This window comes from Pollicipes pollicipes, unplaced genomic scaffold (assembly GCF_011947565.3).
Source record: "Pollicipes pollicipes isolate AB1234 unplaced genomic scaffold, Ppol_2.1 Scaffold_5724;HRSCAF=6776_pilon_pilon_pilon, whole genome shotgun sequence".
Classification (NCBI taxonomy): Eukaryota; Metazoa; Arthropoda; class Thecostraca; order Pollicipedomorpha; family Pollicipedidae; genus Pollicipes; species Pollicipes pollicipes.
The window spans coordinates 9,968,804-9,988,386 of record NW_023596746.1 but is presented as its reverse complement, the minus strand read 5'-3'; the positions used below and the strand labels follow the sequence as shown (position 1 = coordinate 9,988,386).

The following is a 19,583-nucleotide window of genomic DNA, read 5'->3' as shown; positions in this document are numbered from 1 at the left end:
CCCCAGCTGACCGAGGACGGACGCTCCGACTGACAGAGGACGGACGCCCCGGCTGACCGAGGACGGACGCTCCGACTGACAGAGGACGGACGCCCCAGCTGACCGAGGACGGACGCTCCGACTGACAGAGGACGGATGCCCCGGCTGACAGAGGACGAACGCTCCGACTGACAGAGGACGGACGCCCCAGCTGACCGAGGACGGACGCCCCGACTGACAGAGGACGGACGCCCCAGCTGACCGAGGACGGACGCTCCGACTGACAGAGGACGGACGCCCCGGCTGACCGAGGACGGACGCCACAGCTGACCGAGGACGGACGCCACAGCTGACAGAGGACGGACGCCCCAGCTGACCGAGGACGGACGCCCCGGCTGACAGAGGACGGCCCGCAAATCGGGAAACTGGATGCTTTGGTGCCAGACTGTCATGCGTGGGCAACACGGAAATGTTAGTCGGCACATCACCCACCCCCGTGTTAAGGTCGCCTTATGGTATTTCTTGCAGTTGACATCTAAAGCCAGAATACCCAATATCAAATCCCGCCTCGTAAGCCTCTGAAGCGTTTGATGTGTCTACAGCATACGGCCGGTCAAAGTCAGAATATGTCACAAGCCATCATGACCTAGGAAGAGCATGCAGACCATTTCATGATGCGTCATGGCATCATATGACCTGGCATATACATGAATCATGAACTACTGGAAAAAGCAAGAACTGCAGCACAAAAAAGAAAAGATGCATTGTACCGAGCACGACCAAGGACCGATTTTCCTCGCCCGCGAAAGCCAGTGCTCTGACAATGACCGCAATCCTGATGGACTCACGTGGCAAGGCATTGAGCCCGACAGGCCAGCTGCCAAAAAGTTCGGACTTAAACCTAGTTAGCTCAAAATTGAATGCAGTCAGCTCGACTGGTTCCCGGTGAGTTGCAACAACCGCACCGGTCCCGCCAGTCGATCAGCATGTGCTTCCGCAGTTTAAGAGCGCTGTATGCCTTCAATTTGGACGGAACGACGGCTGCCTCAGGAGCCTGGCCGCAGCTGGAGGTTAAATAAATATCGCCTAAAAACTGCGGCTGTTTATTTCTGCTGATGCAGCCTACATTAGGCTCGTCAAAACACGGCCGTCTGTTTATTGTTATCGGTTTGCGGGCCGCTCAAATTGACAGCGCCTTGGGCACGGGCTCGGCTGACGAAGACGTAGAATTGGTGCTGCGGTGACATTTGGTGTCTGGCCCAGCTCCCTCTAATCACAGTCTCATTCCACTTTATCACTGTCAGCTCATCTAATTGCAGCAAGCAGGATTTGGTACTAACCCAGGCCTATCTGTTTGATTACACAGTAAGTGCTTTTTATTTAAAAAAGCGTGGGTTGTATATCCTACCATCATCTTAGGTCTTAGCTTAAATCAGATCCCGTGATTGCTCAGACCGGTTGGGAAAATAAAATTCACAGACACTAACCCGATGCAACCATGATCTAAAACGACTTTAATGTCCACATCAGTCATGCCAGCTACTTGTGCGTGCATCTGTGCATCGTGCATCTGTTGTTCGGTCTCATGTTCCTGTTTGGGAGTCAGCTTCACGATTTCAGAAGAGGATGACTACAGTAGACCCGGAATAATCCCTTAACGGAATAGTGTGCAACACCTGAGGAATACCTAAATCCTGGGTCCAAACATCAAACGTTGATTCCAAGCTCCCATTTCGGAATCCAGGAAATGTCTGGTAAGAGCTAAAGCTCGTGCACACGCTTAAAAGGAGTGCTCCACATTTGTATCAGGGTTTGAACTGAAACAGCCATCTTGAAAATCATTCGATACAGTTATCCGTCTTACCCTTCCTAAAACCTAAACTCTTCTAATTTCTGAATTACGTGCCCACGAAAATATGCAGACTATTTCGCAGAGGCCATTTCGGGGTCACCCAGGCATTCATGATGCCACAATAACGTCATTCAAATCAGCCGTTTCATTGGCCGTGCAGCGGTCCACGCAAACAAAAATATAGTGGTCAAGTCGCTCACATGTGGCGTTCGTAAGCATGATTCCCAGATACAACGGCCATCAAGCGGCCCTCAATTAATGTTGTGCACGTGGCGATGACGTGGTTAAACAATGACATATTGAGGAGCATATTCCCTGAGCAAAGAACTTGTGCTGTCTAGAGCGACCCTTTCCACTTGAAGATATACCAATAGATATACGTGACCTTATTCCATCATCCGACGCTTGCTTCAAGCTCTTCAAATGTGAAACATTCCCACTAAACTGTAATATTTTAAATGGTTCCTCGTTTTGAACAATATGGAAACAACGCATGGCGCAGACATTTTCACGAACCGATTTAGCAGCATCCCCTTTATATCCGTGAGAGCATAAGCACACCTTTGTTGGGTTATGGGGGATAACGCTCTGTTCCGTCATGGGCAGTGACGCTTCGACAAGGTCAAGGTCAAGGTCATGCCGGTGACTTTGGTAAGCAAGTGCCCGATCACATTCGCACGTGAAAGTGTGCGGGTTTTTTGCCATTGCCGGTTGGCGTTCTTATCACATGTGAAGTCGAAACGTTAGGGGGTCGCACCCCTGGGCATTGGCTGTGGAGACATCAGTGGGTCTCGCCCCATGGAAGCTGGCTGTGGAGGCATCAGAGGGTCGCACCCCCGGACATTGGCTGTGGAGACATCAGTGGGTCTCGCCCCATGGAAGCTGGTTGTGGAAGCATCATTGGGTCTCGTCCCTGAAGATTGGTTGAGGAAACATCAGTGGGTCGCTCCTCCCGCACACTGTCCGTAGGGACGTTAGTAAGTCGCACCTCTTGGACACCGTCTGTAAAGACGTTGGTGGGTTGTGGAAAAGTCAGTGGATCATATCTCCTGAATACTGGCAGATGTGGAGACGTCAGTGGGTCACGCCTCCTGAATACTGACAGATGTGGAGACGTCAGTGGGTCACGCCTCCTGAATACTGACAGATGTGGAGACGTCAGTGGGTCATGTCTCCTAAATACTGGCAGATGTGGAGACGTCAGTGGGTCACGCCTCCTGAATACTGACAGATGTGGAGACGTCAGTGGGTCACGCCTCCTGAATACTGACAGATGTGGAGACGTCAGTGGGTCATGTCGCTGGACGCTGGGAGCAGCAAAACTATGCTGCTGGGCAAAGCTGGTGCACACAGCCTTTTCTGCAAAGTCTAATGCTGATTTCCGTGACACACAGCCGTTTTAAGTTGAAATTTTCTATGTAACTTCAAACGATGACTACTTGACAACCTCATTGCTGAAATATCGCGTGGCTTAATTTTCATTCAGCTCGTTAAATTTTGGCATACATTCGGCAGAGCAAATGCAACGAATTCCAATGGTGGTGGAACGGATGGACGGTTATTAATCCTTTCGCTGGAGTTGTCGGTACGAATGTGAAACGTTTGAGAATCTCGTATTGCGTAGTCCGCAGGATTGCCCTCAGAACCTTACAACCCTGACATCACACAAATTAACGCATCGTTGTGTTTTCCAATTTCCAGAGATGGTAGTACTGAATAATCATCGTGGCTTGATGGCGAGAACATCTCCGCTGGTCGGCGTAAACCAACACAACTTGGCTATGCCCGCCACGCAGTCATTGGTGACGTCATCCATATCCCGAGTCGTCACCCGGCGGCGTGCGGGCGAGATTGTACGCCCACTCGCCTTATCAGTTTAAACTCAATTAGAAGCTTCAAGGGACGGCCTGTCCGTGGCACCAGAGTAACGATCTCGACTGATATCAGCACATCTCATTGCGTTGCTGCTTTCATCTGACGCATTTCAGGTCCGACGCAGCCAAATGAACGGTTTCAAAGGCTTGCTCAACTCGCCTCAATCTCGCCTGATGGCTTTAACAGTGATAGCTGTTCCGCATCAAAGAGATCATCACAAGCATTCCGTTCAGACATTATCGCGAAATGTTATAAACATGCGGGTCATACAGAAAAACAAAAGGCCAGATCAAAGACACTTTTCTTCACCAGACAGGCTGGTCTCGCCTTTGAAGCGCCCTGGTGAAGGACGCATGTGCGTTTGTTTCTTCTTTTTTGTGGAATGGATTATTTTATAGCCACGTGCGGGTGCAAGACTTCATTACAACACCCTTCGCCCAAAGCCTATTAGTGTCAGACAGGCACGTAGCTGGATCCCAGAAAATCACAGACACTTGACCTTGTCCAGGTAGGATCGCGGTGGATCCGGCCTGCGTCCTGGGGATCCCGGCGCAGGTCGGGTGTCACGGTCGTGACGGGGGCACGGGTGCGTCGGTCACGCCCCGTCGCCTGACGCTCTGTTGTGAAACGTGCGCCGACACGAGCGGTGCCTGTTTTCCACAGCTTTCAAACAGGTTTGCGGTGCTGACTGAGGTGAGCACGGAAGGATGACGCCGGTCCCAGAGCGTGTATTCGTCATGCAGTGGTGTGATTTCGACACCTCTGAACACCCTAGCAGTAGGAAGCAATCAATTCAAAATTACACATGTATAGTGCGCGGGGGAAAGTGTTTTCTGATGCAGCATTACTGATGCTAGCAATGTCTTATACCAACACTAGTATAAAAATAACAGGTCACAAAGTCAGCAAAGCACAGAGGAACGTATATTCTGGCATCCGCAGGGAATGTCGGTCCATTGGGCCAACATCTTTTGCCTTCTTAGGCCGTCATATCATAATATGTCTAACATATAAATAATAAACTTCTACATAACTTAGAATCAGATAGATAACGCGTTAGATATCGCTGGCAAAGTTTACGGGTGAATACTGCAATTGTTTCAGGATTTCTTATCAGCGTCTGGACTAACCTCGGTGCACTGATACAGTTGTGGTGAGCCGGGGTCGGACGGGACCCGGTCGACACCCCCGCCGAAGCAGGGGTCGGGCAAGACGCCGACACCGCCGCCGCCGGAGCAGGGGTCTGGCGAGACCCGGCCGACACCGCCGCCGGAGCGGGGTCAGGCAGGACGCCGACACCGCCGCTGGAGCCGAGGTCAAGTGAAAACCCGACCGACACCGCCGCCGGAGCGGGGTCAGGCAGGACGCCGACACCGCCGCCGGAGCCGAGGCCAAGTGAAACCCGGCCGACACCGCCGCCGGAGCCGGGGTCAAGTGAAACCCGACCGACACCGCCGCCGGAGCGGGGTCAGGCAGGACGCCGACACCGCCGCTGGAGCCGGGGTCAAGTGAAACCCGACCGACACCGCCGCTGGAGCAGGGCGGACGCAGCTGACACCAGACCGGCGTAGGTCGGGAGACCCGGCGGGGAGACGCACCAAGCGTCGGCTCACTACCACCACCGGACCGGCGTAGGTCGGGAGACCCGGCGGGGAGATGCACCAAACGTCGGCTCATTACCACCACCGGACCGGCATAGGTCGGGAGACCCAGCGGGGAGATGCACCATACGTCGGCTCATTACCACCACCGGTCCGGCATGAGCCGGGAGGCCCAGCGGCGAGACGCACCACACGTCGGCTCATTACCACCACCGGACCGGCGTAGGTCGGGAGACCCGGCGGAGAGACGCACCAACGTCGGCTCATCACCACCACTAGACCGGCATGAGCCGGAAGACCCAGCGGCGAGACACCAAACGTCGGCTCATTACCACCACCGGACCGGCGTAGGTCGGGAGACCCAGTGGCGGGACACCAAACGTCGGCTCATTACCACCACCGGACCGGCATAGGTCGGGAGACCCGGCCGAGAAACGCACCACACGTCGGCTCATTACCACCACCGGTCCGACATGAGCCGGGAGACCCAGCGGCGAGACACCAAACGTCGGCTCATTACCACCACCGGACCGGCGTAGGTCGGGAGACCCAGTGGCGGGACACCAAACGTCGGCTCATTGCCACCACCAGACCGGCATGAGCCGGGAGACCCAGTGGCGAGACACCAAACGTCGGCTCACTACGGCCGCCGGACGGACGTGGGTGAGGGCGCCAGCTGCCCTGGCCGGTGCGGTGTCAGGCAGCCCGCCGTCCCCAGAGGCGCCAGACCGCCCATCGATCCCGGTCAACGGCGGACCGAGACGCAGCGGCACGCAGACGGATCAGCCGACCGGTTCCGAAACAGAAAGGCCTGGCCAGGCCACGTCTCTGCGAAGGCTCAGGCGGCTCGGGCGCGACGAGTAGAAATGAACGGGCGAAAACGCCGTCCACGCTCCTCTGCGAAGTGTTTTTCATCCTGCTCTGGCTCATTGCTTTCTGCTCTCCTCTCTCGTCGTTGGTCTGAGGCAGAGTCATGCATAATGTGTTTTTCGGAGCCGTTCTTTTTCTATCTGACCTCATTAATGTCCCGTTCCCGTCAACATGCCTGCGGACGGACGCTAGTGGAGGCCTGTCGAAGCGGCTGGCTGGCTGGCTGGCTGGCTTCCTCGCATTTCGCTCACCATGGTTACAGTTTGGCGCAGCACAATTACGGGACACACTGAATTACACCAGCATATGCCACGGCATGAGTTACGACCACTACCTGTATCACATCGCATTACGTCATTCATACCACACGATGCTAGTTCAATTTGTCGTACCTTGCTCGAGCAAAGCGGTGTGGGGATCAACCAACAGGCATACTTACTGAAGACTGCAGCGCATAAATCTTTACAAGCTGTATTCCGGGAGCCACAGCGGTTTATCAATATCTACAGCGATGCGCAGGGTAACCTTCCACGTGTTCATCACCGAATAATAGCCGCTCGACGTCCTCGCAGCGTGGAACGCGCGACATGATCAAAGACATGATTGTGTCGCCATGGAGTGATGCTTCACCGTAAATGAATGGAGCTGATCGCCGTTGGGGATCCATGCTGATTAGACTTATTATTGCATTGGAACATTCTCTTTTCATGAATTTCGCAGGCGATGAGCCCTGTTATCTGGCGTCCGACCACAAATATGCTAATGGCATTGTTGAAAAATTGACTGGCTTTGGACCAACCAAGTCGTGACCTTTTTAATTGACAAGATAGATGAAATGAAAACAAGTAGCTCTTTTGGTGGTTGACAAAAGCCTTTGAGAAAAGACATAAATATTTTGAGACGATATTGTTCTCAATAATTTGGGCTACCTGCGCATGGAGTTTCATGTATCGGTATGCAGCGTTTTTTTCCACCAGTACACTCTATTTGAGGACAACTTCAAAGCGGATGACATTGGAGGCTGCGATGTATCGCCAGTGCATCTTTGAGTCGGGCAGTGTGGAAATCACTCTGGGATTTGTGGGGAGCACGCACGCCTATTCCACACGGCCGGTTTCACGTCCTTGCCTGCCCTGGTTGCCGAAATCTGATGTCAGTCCGTAAAGGCCCGAAATCCTCCAGTCCTGCCTCCAACGTCCGCCATTTATCCCCTTTATCACGTGCAGGCCTTGGTGGTCATTGTAATGCGCATAACACACCAGGCCCTACATCTGAGGAGCCCACAGCCAGCTCATTCAGGGGTTCCGTTCAGTTTAGAGCAATAGACAGACATTAGCAACTGCCGAATATTCTTGGTAAAACCCCACGCTATGCGACTCTTTATCTCATTCCGTCACAGCGGCCCGCGGAAAAGGTGGAGGACTCGTAATTCATCGGGACTGGGAGGAGGATCCGAGAAGTGCGCCGCCTGGTGCGGCCCGTCTCTCACAGATAAGGCACCTATCGGCTGTCCAGGCGGGCTCCACCTGGCGGGGGAGGGCTGGCATGGAGCATTGCAATCCTCCAACTTATCTGGTTGAAAAAGCTGAGGCTGAACGGCTCAGCGCAAAGTGATCCAAGAACTGAAACAACACAGCCGGAGTGGTGGATTTAAGTGCAGTACATATAGTCCCTTATCCCATCCTTGTCCCAATTCACCGTTTTCCGAAGCTTTAAAAAAGCTTAGCTTTTATAAACCTGCGTGCAATGACCAGCTCACAACACAGCATACAAATGAATACATTCATATTTCACTCTTGTGATCTCGCAGGACTGAACTGTGCGACTCGGCGATTATGAAACATGACGACGTGGCCTTCCTTTGTGTATTTGCCATTAGTATAATCAAAGTTCGTTCCGGTTACCCGGTTTTCTGGTCGGCTGCTAGTCGACCAGCCACCTTTGGCTAGCCGACTGGTTAATGTGGCGCTGATGACTAATGAAAGGGTCAATTCTGTTTGATTTTTTGGGTGAAGTTGGAGATGTGCCTCCTATTTAAATTTGTTCTTATTCATTTGAATTTATGCAAAGATTGCAACAACAAAGCCGATTGCTCCATTTCGGTAAACATCCCTAGGTAAGTCATGGTTAAATACATTTCCCACTGTTTTGCTATATAGCGTAATAACGGGTTGCTTGGGTGGTATCGCATTATCCCGTAGCCTGAGCAACCATCAGTAAATAACCACTGGAGACCATAATAATACGCGTTTTGCCAAAGCGATTAACAACTGTACTCTGCCATTGTTAGTCATTTTTGCCTTCACTCGAAGTTTAATATGCATATATATATATATATATATATATATATATATATATATATATATATACATATGCATATGTATATGTATATATAACACCTCTAGATCAGAACGGCTATGCTCAGTGTACTCGGCAAAGAGGGGCACTGTGCATCGCATGGGTAGCGTCGCATGTTACGGTTTAGCGGCTGCGGTATGCTTCAAGGACAACATCTACGACTCAAGCAAATGAAGCGTTGATTCTGGCTGATAAACACGCGTGGTTCACAAAAGAGCACGGTCACAAAATAAAGCCACCGATGTAATCGCACATTTGATAAGGCTGAGGGGAGCGGACACTGGAAAAACAGCGTTGGAACGTTGGCGCTGAGTGCCCAGGACTTATTCGACTTCGTTATACGTTCCGCTCAATAATGCCATTTCGGACGATGTTCGAATTGGAGCCATACGTAATTGTGTTCGATTTCGCTTCGCGCGATGATTTCAATTTGAAAGAAATGGTTCTCGAAGACGAAACCCAATTAATTTGGAAAAATGAGAACTCAGACCACAGTCAACCAAAAACAATGTGATAAAGACTTTGAACGCAATCATTTGACGATTCTGTGGCTTAGACGCAAATCAACATTAGTCGGGTAAACCGAGCAATAAATTTTGTTGAGCAATCTGGCAACATACCGAACCGGAAAACGATGACTTGCAAGCAATGGTAGTGCGATGCGGAGTGCACCACAGACACTCTGAAATCGCAAGCATAAGCGGTATAGTCTAAATGGATCGCTTTGTATTACAATATGCTGCCACAATGTGTCATGCGCCCCATGCAGCAGTGCGCGTTTCTCGCCACATTTATGTTTGGCCGTTGCCGCAGCAGCCAGCTCATTCTCTGGCCCCAATAGAGCCAGCGGAGACGGAGGACAACTTCCCTCCTCCTGACGTTCGGGAAGGAGGGAAGGTGTCCTTCCCTGCCCCCTCCCCCCAAGCTGCAGCCCTGGCTTTGGGGACAAACTGCAGTCATTGGAGTTGAATCTATACAATAGCAGATGTGGTCATGGAACATGCAAAACCACTAGGAGAGAAAGCCCAGTCCCCTCCCCCCGCAAGCATAGCAGCACTCAGAGGCACCATTTCGCGGAGTCCGAGATGCTTCCAATGTAACATCTACTTGTGGGGGAGGATCATTCATCCAGATAGCGCAGCACCAGGCCTAAATTCTGCGTCTCCATATGCAGAGCTTTGGTCGATGTTGTTTTGTCCCTTATTTAGAAGCAGAATTTGGAATTTTTGGAATTTGATATGAATTTGAAAGCAGAGGCGCATCCAAGAGAAGGGCGTAGGGCTCTGGGGACCTCTCCTTAGACCCGGATGTTTCGTTTTTCGCTATGTCGATGGCTACTGACAGAAACAAAAATCGGTGTGGTGCAGGTGTGTAGTTTCGCGTTCAGTTGGGGAGGGCTTCAGCCCCCCCCCCCCCCCCTGCTTCTTGGAGGAGAGTGGCCAAATTTGAGTAGAAACCGGCTTGTAGGCGTTCTGGGGGGGGAGAAATTGAGTCATTTTCTTCTGCTCAGCCTCCACCCCCCCCCCCCCCGCCCAACTAACTCATCTTGCGAAACTGCGCCACTAGAGTGATTCATGCACGCCGAGCTCCGGGCCCCTCACTTAGGAAAATCCTGGCTGCGCCCCTTTTCGGGAGGCGTGCAAAATAATGGATATGCAAAAGCAATGAAAGAGTTGAAGAGGTACCCAACGGTCACCACCATCTCTATAAAACATCAACATGAACTTCGTTGCACGGCGGGAAGATAAGCGAGGTGCAATGCTCCCCCTCTCCCTCCCCATCCCAAGATGACATGATAGGACTGGCAAATATCCAATGGTTATCAAGCGCAATTGGCTGACATGTACCAGTCTGAATGTCTCTCAGATTCAGCTCTTGCTACCTGGAGCCGATATTTAGTTCCAAAGATAACAATGCAGGTTCATGTCCATCATGCCTTAAAGCATCTTTATGATCTGAATGCTTGTAAAAAAAAAAACGATACCGGCGCGCGCAAGTGTAGGTACTGAATGATTGCGCAATCTTATCTCCTGGGGCGCTAACGCACTGATCTAGATTGGCAGAGACACGGGAACTTTCGCGGTATGAAAGGGGAAGGGGGGGGGGGGGCTTCGGGGCTCAGGTCCCCCGCAACAATTGTGAAAAATTAGCACTAGGCTTAGGGCAATGCATGAAAAAACGACTTGAGATGCCCGGCAGCTGCCAATCGTGGACAATTTTTCCAGCTCCCCGTATCATGGTGCAAATCACCTGCAGACATTTTAACGATCTGAAAGGGGTCGCTCATCGGGAATCTTTACGCACAGCTGCAGGACTTCAGTAACAACTCCAATAGGCATAGGTACCAAATGAGGTACGTTGTCTGCAGATTAGAACATTTTTCACCCAAACGAACGCGAGCGTGACGACTCACATACATGCCCACCAACCCACTGCGCCTCCATTGCTGTCTTTCACCAGCGACGGATCAAAGTCCAGCGGCGGAACCCGGCACGCCTAAAATATGGCCCCACTGTAAGAACAACAGTTTTCGACGTCGTTTCCTACCAATACCGGTTTGCATAATAGCAGAAGCATATCAGGATGAGAGTTGAGCTAGCAAAGGAGCCAACTTCTACACACATTGTTTATGGGTGGCTGTAACCATGGCAAAGCGCCATGCCTCAGCAATGATATTAAATGGAAGACGTGATAGACACCATCGTTAATGGCGTCATTGCAACGCGTTGTTGACGAGCGTATGGCCGCAGAATAACCATACAATACTGTGTCCAATGTCATGTGGTAATTCACAACATAGCATCACTTCAATGGATTTGCAAATAACGCATGGCGAGTACTGTTTAACGCCTGCCAAAGTACTAGTTCATCGCCCCGCAGCCTTACCTACGTTTCAGGGATTTACCTTTTGAACCTTGGGTTGACCGTAACTCGTCCGCTTTACCTACGTTTTTCCAGTTTGCCTGCGAGTCTATACCATTTTATAACTGATACTTTGCTGCCATGATGCACTTCTTCTGAATGCACACGTCTGTATTAATCTAACATGGGTGTTGCCGATCTAGTGTTATTGCATACTCATTACAACACGCCTCCCGCCACATCTAGCAATACTCCGATAGGAAAAACATTCGTGATGGAGTCGCTTCTGGTTGGGGATATCATGTGTGTTCGTCTGATGCTGTTTTTATCGTGCCACTCCAAGATTACTCGCTAGATTTATTTTCAGCAGTGTCTCGTGAACCGTATCATCAAGCTGCGAAGCGACCAGCCACTTCTGGCTGGCCAAAGCTAGCGTAGCTGAATATACAGCGTTACAAGATTAAAGTTCCCGTGAACGTCTTTCAATTACACGCTAGTTTACACTTAGTCACACATTTAATCAACTTAAAATCTTAGTTATCCACTTAGCGTCTGACGGGGTCTATGATTGTGGCCGAATCGTAAACGGAGTGGATTCAGATTAATCACATTTGATTCCTCATCAGATCTGTATGCCAGATTTACGGTTCACATCCCTGTGCACACATTTCTAAACAGTTTAAAAACTTCTCACGACCTTGGTCGGCTACCCGGATCAGCTAGTCGTTCCTTGCGGCTGGCTGATTGATTGGCCGGAAGCCGGGAACCGGACCTTGGTCGGTCTTTCGTACAACTATCAGCTAATTGGAATGTGCAATGTAGGTACATCAATGTGTTGCAACCATAGGCCACCGATGACAGCGCGACTGTATTTTCTAGAACGCCGGGATCCTGGCGCTGAAAGGAAGTATCGGGGTTGATACACTAAGTTTGAATGCCTCAGACTGTTGAGCTGTGGTATTCTAGTTGTTGTCATTGCAACACATGGTGGGTAGTTTTGGAGTCTCACATTAATTGCAAAGTAAAGAATGACCCCTTAACATGCCTATCGTCGCATTTTAAGTAGAAGATGAACCATCCAAAAACGGAAAACTTTGTGCCTTTGACTGTTATGTAAACAGCATATATGCGTAGCCAGAACCATTATCTAGTCAGCATTATTTCATTTTCCCATCAGCATTACGTAGTCAGAATATTGCTTATAATCATCTAGTCACCCTTCTTTCGGGAGTTTTTTTTCTGGAAGCATCAGACGCATTATTGCACATGCATAGGCTATTCCAGTTGTTCGTTCAGAAGACATTTCGACGCTGGTCATCAATGGCGATATCTTACAGAATGGGGATGTCAACCACAATACCAAACGGCGTGCTTGGTGGTAAGTCTATGAACGCGACATATTTTTTCGAAAGCCACCTCATTGCGAACAAAACCACATGCAAAACTTATCCCACCGATGAGACAAGAGACCACGAGCTTATCATGGTGTTCAAGGTAGGTTGCAAGTTTCTAAATTGTGCGGACTCCACAATTTTGTTTCATTGCAATCTCGGTTAGCCCCAAAACTTCGATCTGAAAGGCAGCGCTAATTTCAGAATTTGAACATATGCATGCCGCTGCACCAAATGTCCCTTGAACGGCGTCGCAAGCTTTCGTCGGCGGGCGTCCTTCATGTCAGGAACGTAGTTTAGCAAAATAAAATAAGTTGCGGGGAGAGGATCACTAGCGAAAAGTAACGCGACCTAATCCAAAATATGTCAACAAACACGTTTCTGTCTGGGTTTGACCAACTTATTTCTCAAAGTGTGGGGGACTAGAACCCAAGTTGGGGTAGGTGGCTAAAGCACCCCCAACTGAATAGGAAGTTACACCCCTGGTCTGGGGCGTAGTTTTGCGAAATGAGTTGGGGGGGGGGGACTGAGTTATGAAAATGACAGCATTCTCACCAGAATACCAGTTTTCTCGAAATCTTTCTAAACAGCTTAGAATTTGGCTTTTAAGTAGCCGACCCTGCAGGATAAATATCATTGAGCCAAAACATGAATCTGATACATACTTCGAAAGTTTGAAGCAATTTGTTCCGACAAAAAGATATGCGAGCGCGAAGCAATTGTTCCGTGAGCTTCTCAGCAGCATACCCTTGCTCGCTGGCCCAATCACAGACGTTTTTTTATTCGCTGATGACGGTAGTCGCAACTGCAGGGAAGAAGCGCAGCGCTGTGTCAAATAGTTGGCAGTCAATTTAGATTAAAAATAGCTTAAATGAATATCCTTTATATGTCTTAACGGTGCTACAGTGGCAGCAGTCAATGTTATTACTATACGTCACGAGTCCTAAAATTGCATAAGAATATGTTCTTGAAACATGGCCCAAAGGTGGGACATTCCCTGTAAAGAGATGTGTAGTGTTTGGAGTTATCGCACTAAGACTATTTCAATCGGCCTCAGTACGAGCAACATAAGGAAATGTCATCTAGAGTTTATAACGTGGTGAAATGTTACGTTTTCTAAGACGACCACTTTCCCTGCGGCCGTCGTGCGCTATGCCTTGCGTTGGATCACGGTGGCAGCGTGTCTTATTCGCCCAGGAAGTCCGCGGACTCGCACACTTTAAGCTGTACGGCCAATCAGGCCGGCCCAAAGTCCTTGGGTTGTTGACTGAAAACTTGAGCCGCAGCCGCGACTGCCGTCCCAACTTCGGCTGGAAGCGCCCGCGATATCTTGAGATAGGCGGACAACTGCGGTCGGGTTGAGGTCCGTGGTGTGTGCTCGATGTGCAAACACCGTCCCCATGCTGTCAACAGGTAACTAAGTCGTAAATGTGTGCACGGGTCGTGCACTTCGATCTACGTGTGACGCAGTGATACATGGCGCCAAAGGTAGCAGCATGGGGAGTGCGGTTATAACTGAGCAGCGGACCTAAGGCCGGTGGCGGCCGGCGAGGCCCCGAAAGTAAACAGCGGGCTTATGACCGGGGTCGGTCGGCAGAGGTCCGGCAGTTAACAGCGGGCATATGGACGGTGGCGGTCGGCAAATGCCCCGACAGTGAGGAACGGGCCTATGGCTGGTGGCGGTCGGCAGAGGCCCCGACAGTGAGCAGCGGGGGGCCGGTGGTGGTCCGCGATTGTCCCAACAGTGAACAGCGGGCCGGTGGCGGTCGGCAGAGGTCCCGGCAGTGAGGAGCGGGCCTATGGCCGGTGGTCGGTCGGCAGAGGCCCCGACAGTGAGGAGCGAGCCTATGGCCGGTGGCGGTGGGCAGAGGCCCCGGCAGTGAGGAGCGGGCCTATGGCCGGTGGCGGTCGGCAGAGGACCCGACAGTGAGCAGCGGGGGGCCGGTGGTGGTCCGCAATTGTCCCAACAGTGAACAGCGGGCCTATGGCCGGTGGCGGTCGGCAGAGGTCCCGGCAGTGAGGAGAGGGCCTATGGCCGGTGGCGGTCGGCAGAGGTCCCGACAGTGAGGAGCGGGCCTATGGCCGGTGGTCGGTCGGCAGAGGCCCCGACAGTGAGGAGCGGGCCTATGGCCGATGGCGGTGGGCAGTGAGGAGCGGGCCTATGGCCGGTGGCGGTCGGCAGAGGCCCCGACGGTGAAAAGCGGGCCTATGGCCGATGGCGGTTAGCGAAGGCCCCGGCAGGGCCACCTGACCGCTGGAGACCTTCGCCAAGCATGGTTCCGACTCCGAACATCCGTTCAGCTCACGGTCCAACTAGCTTTGCCAGCACCTGCCGTCGGGTCGATTTGCATTAGCCGGTTCGCGGAGTGCATAGCAAATAGGTGCGTCCATTAGACCACTTAACGCAGTTAAGCATAGATTGCAGGCAACCTGGACGGATTAAAAGCCCCTCCTCCCCCAACGCAATAGTGGATGGACAAAACCGAACTAAACCGGTGTTTCGGGAGTATCGGAGCCGACTTATTTACCGGAGCTTCCATAATACGCGCGACCCAATCAAGGCAGTTGCGTCACCCCACTTAAGCGTTCTGAAGTTGTCTAGAGTCGAGTTACCGTATCTGTGGAGGGGACGTCATCTCCTGAGATCCGATGCAAAGTGAAGCATAGCGTCTTCCAAATAAACGTCGAATACTGGAAGAAAACGGCGCGAGGAACTTTCTCGAGTTCTCATGGCCGTTTTTTGCGAGACTGCTTGGTGATTTCAGCCTGGATAAAGGCGTAGCGTGAGCTGCGTCGCGCGCCGAGCGGCGCGGGTGTCCGACCACGTGTGACGCACAGGCGGCCCCACACATGACGGCCACGTGTGACGGCGAGCGCGGCAGTGACGCTGCGGTGTGACTTACTTGCGGCGTCGATGAGCCAGAGTCCGAACGGCCAGTAGTGCCAGTAGATGCGGAAGTCCGGGTGCGAGATGCCGGGCACCGAGTGCTTCAGCGACAGCGTGAAGCTAATGGCCAGGTACAGGGTGTCGGAGACGGCCAGCGCCGTCAGGTAGCTGTTGGTCGAGCTCCTCATGCGGCGTCGCGTCAGCACAATGATGCTCACCAGGTTCCCGATCACGCCCACCAGCATCACCATCGGCGTCAGCACGCGCTGGATGACGAAGCGCGTGTCCGACACCATAGCAGCCAACCCTGGGTCGGCCGTCGGCGCCGCCGTCGTCAGCTCGCTAGTGAGGTTCGACATGGTGGCGGCTGGGCGGCGTTCACGAGCGACCCTCCTCGAGCCGCCTCAGCGCGCGGCGGCCGGCGCCTTACTGACGGTGGCGTCGCACTGACGGCAGCGCCGGCCGCCGCGGCCGCCGGCGCTCGCGCCGCCCCCCCCCCCCCCCCCCTTCGGCCGGCAGCCGCCGTCGCCGAACAGCATCGGGCTCCTCCGCGGCCGCCGCACGGACGCGACAGGCGGCCTTAAAAATAGCCCGATGGCTGCGGTGATCCGCTCAGTTGTTGTCGGCTCCGACGGAACACACAGCGTATTCGGGGCCAGATCAGCGGCCTGTCGAGGCAGTCGAGATTGCTGACAGGAACACGAGAGTCGCTCTCAAACAGATCACGGCACGGAACGCTTACAGGTGTGGTCGATACGGCTTCAATGATCCCTGGGTTGTCACGGAAAGACCCATGGTACACTGCGCACCATAGTGCGTAGTGCGCGCTGAAGCGTCGTAGTTTGGCGAAGGTGTCTCGTTTCGCTGAAAACAAACCCGAAACCTTTTTGCCATGAATTGAGAGCTCAGCCATAAAATCATTAAGAAAGGTTTGAAGGTCAATTGCTGCCCGTCAGTCGTCACCGTAGTCTTTGTATATTCCTTTAACACGTGCCCGGGTGGCCGGTTGAGTGCCCTCCGCTCGAGTGTAGGCGTCAATTTGATCCCTCCGATATCTCAAATGCTAAGGGAGCTAGAGACACCAAATTCACCGGGTGGGTTGGAACGTATATGAGCTTGTTTTGGTCAAACATTGATGTCCATAGGTCGTGCCCTTCGGGTTGAATAAGGTGAAACAATGTTAAACTCCTGATTGGTGTCCAAGTGCACCCAGACTCCTCATGCAAATACCTTGAGCCTAGACACCTGTTCTAAGCAAACGGTCACTGGTGTCTTTTTGAGGTCAGTGACCTTGATTGTCCTTGACAAGCTGATAATGATCAAAAACCTACGAGATTGTTTTGATTTTTCCAATTTAAATCAGCGTTAAGGATTACGCTAGAGGGTAAGTTGCTAAAAGCACAGTATTGATCTGAGTCATTTTAGGCCAGTGACATACTCCGAACTTAAGGAAGTTCATGAAAGATGTCTGTTGAGCTCCTTGTTTTCAAGTATTGTAAATAAGAGGCTAACATTAAACGCAAGCTCTCCAGAAAAATTAATGGTTGACCTTGGCTTCGGTCCGACTTTTATGCCTGACCCTAGTTCAATTAAATTTGTTGTGATCATTAGTTCAATTGTTTTTTGTGTTTAAGAAACTATTTCACAGATGTGTGGCTTCATCTAACACCTCATTGGTGCATCAGCTTGAACGTTCCCTGGAAATTGCCTTCGCTGACAGCAACTCCTGAATTTGATCTTCTATAGGTGAGCTACCTTAAAAGGTACATTTTATTTGTCTATACCCAAAAATATGTTATTTAATTGCCTATATTCATGCAAAATTTGGTGCGATTATGCCTCGTCGTTTTAACACAACGTTGCATACAATTTGGGGGTAGTAAATTGACCCCCACCCGGGCGCGTGTTTACAAGGTTGCATTCGGCACTGTTATCGTTACACCTTGCATCCTGATTTCCACCAGACTGCCAACCAACAGCTTCCATATTGAGGTAGTGAAGAATACAGACGCCACACATACGTTTTTTTTTTACTTCTTATATGCAAATGCCCACTAGAAGCTGCTGATGCAAGCTGGCCGAGTACAATGACAATACAGTATTTTCAAAGTCGAGAGTTGGTTTCAACTGGCCTTGCGGAGCTCCACCAGTAAGCATGGTAGTCTGGAATCGTTGTAAAATTTGAGGACTCCGGTGGTCAAATGGGGTCAAATGGCTAATTTGCAGGTGAAAACCACAGGGAAAACAGGTGCTGCAGAAGGAATGCATAGTTATTTCAATATATTTGTATCCTGTTACCTTGGCATGCTTATGCTCCCATTGCTTGAGTTTCGTCGACCGCATGCGTCCTTTGGCACATATGGGGTCAAGTGTGGTTCTACGACGCTATTTAAAGGGGGTGTTCGACCTTTGTGTGGGGTTCTGAACTGAAATAGCCAGCTTGAGGACATTTTGATGCAGATCACGGCCATGCCCTTTTAAAGACCTAAAACTCTGTTTGCTGAGCGACACGCCCGCGAGAATGGGAAAAGGCCTATTTGGGAAACTATTTCAAAATCAATGTGGCATTGAAGACGTCATACAACGCGATCGCCGTTATATTGCAGGCTATTTTCTGCTAATGATCAAAAACAGTATGGACGCTGACACATTCGCAACAGTCATAATGCGGCACATCTGGTACCATTCACGCAAGGTGTCTGGCTGTTAGTAAGACTGGTGCTGAATGCGTGTCGCGAACGTAAGCGTGAGCACTTTCGAGCTGTGTGCCACTCGTGCTCGACGAGGGCGTTTCTCCTTATTTCTAGGCCGTGTCCTATTTTGCGTTTGTGTTAAGGCTGTGGTTGGCGCGACACGTCGAACCGGAAGTGTTGTGTGTGGTGCGCTCGCCGGAGAAGACGAAGTCATTTGGCTGCGATCGCGTAAGTACCTCGCTCCCAAAGTCCTTAAAAACACACCTACCGTCGAATGTGTCGCGCATCATCGCGTACATCGCAGCCATAATTTCCTCTCTGTTTGGTCACTTTGACCTGGGAGCTTGATGATACTGCGATTTCAAATTTAACGTGTAGGGCCCGAATTTAAGCAATGCTTACGCAACTAAAGCGATATTCGGTTAAAGTGCCTGAAGAAGTAGATCGGTCATTGAAAAGTAGAAGCATGTCGACATATCCTGAGTTTGATGGCCTCGCGCGTCCGCGCGCTAGTGAGCGTGAGGATTGGCACGGCATGTGTCGTTTGTTACGCAGCGCACGGCACCTGGCAGCACTCAGAACTCAAACCAGCACAGTCACGCGGAGAGTCTTTACCAAATGTCGACATCATAGCAAGTGATTCACTACATCTTCGGTTTGTTTATCATCCGCGTGCGGGATCCACCGACGTTTTCTTTGTGTACCCACTGGAGAATAACACCGCGCACCGAGCGTTCACTCCAGGCAAGGTAAAGAAATCACACCTGCTCAAGCCATCGCAAAGTAAAAGACCACAATACATAAATAGCAAAGCGTGACGACAGCTGGCTACAACTGGCACGGAGATAAGCGTCTCAAGAATGGATAATTTAGATTACCGTCCAGTATGACTGATGTGTGTATGCGTGTTCCGTGCTATCTGCGCCACCTGCGCCTTACTTTTTCAGATTCGGTGTGAACCTTTTAATTGGATGGGATTCTGAAGTCAGCACACAGTGTTTAAACACGCACCTGTGAGGCCGGTTGAATACCATACGTTCAGTTGAGGAGTCAAGTTCACCTCTGAGATCTCAAATACTAAGAGAACTAGAAATACCAAACGCGCATGGTGGGCTGATATTCATGCAAACTTACTTTTTTCAAAGTTGAGGTCGCTAAGTCATGATGTTCCTTCGGGTTAAATAAGCTCAAACACGGTCAAACTTCCGCTTGGTG

General features: G+C 51.2%; 1 protein-coding gene across 1 annotated transcript in view; it reads right to left on the bottom strand.

The window, feature by feature from the left end:
- LOC119102480 (FMRFamide receptor) overlaps window positions 1–16,034 on the bottom strand; it is a 169,299-nt gene extending 153,265 nt beyond the window's left edge. Inside the window, exon 1 of the mRNA XM_037225851.1 lies at window positions 15,692–16,034. Coding sequence (XP_037081746.1) covers window positions 15,692–16,034 — 343 coding nt within the window. The remainder of the gene's footprint in view (window positions 1–15,691) is intronic.
- Between the last annotated feature and the right edge of the window lie 3,549 nt (window positions 16,035–19,583).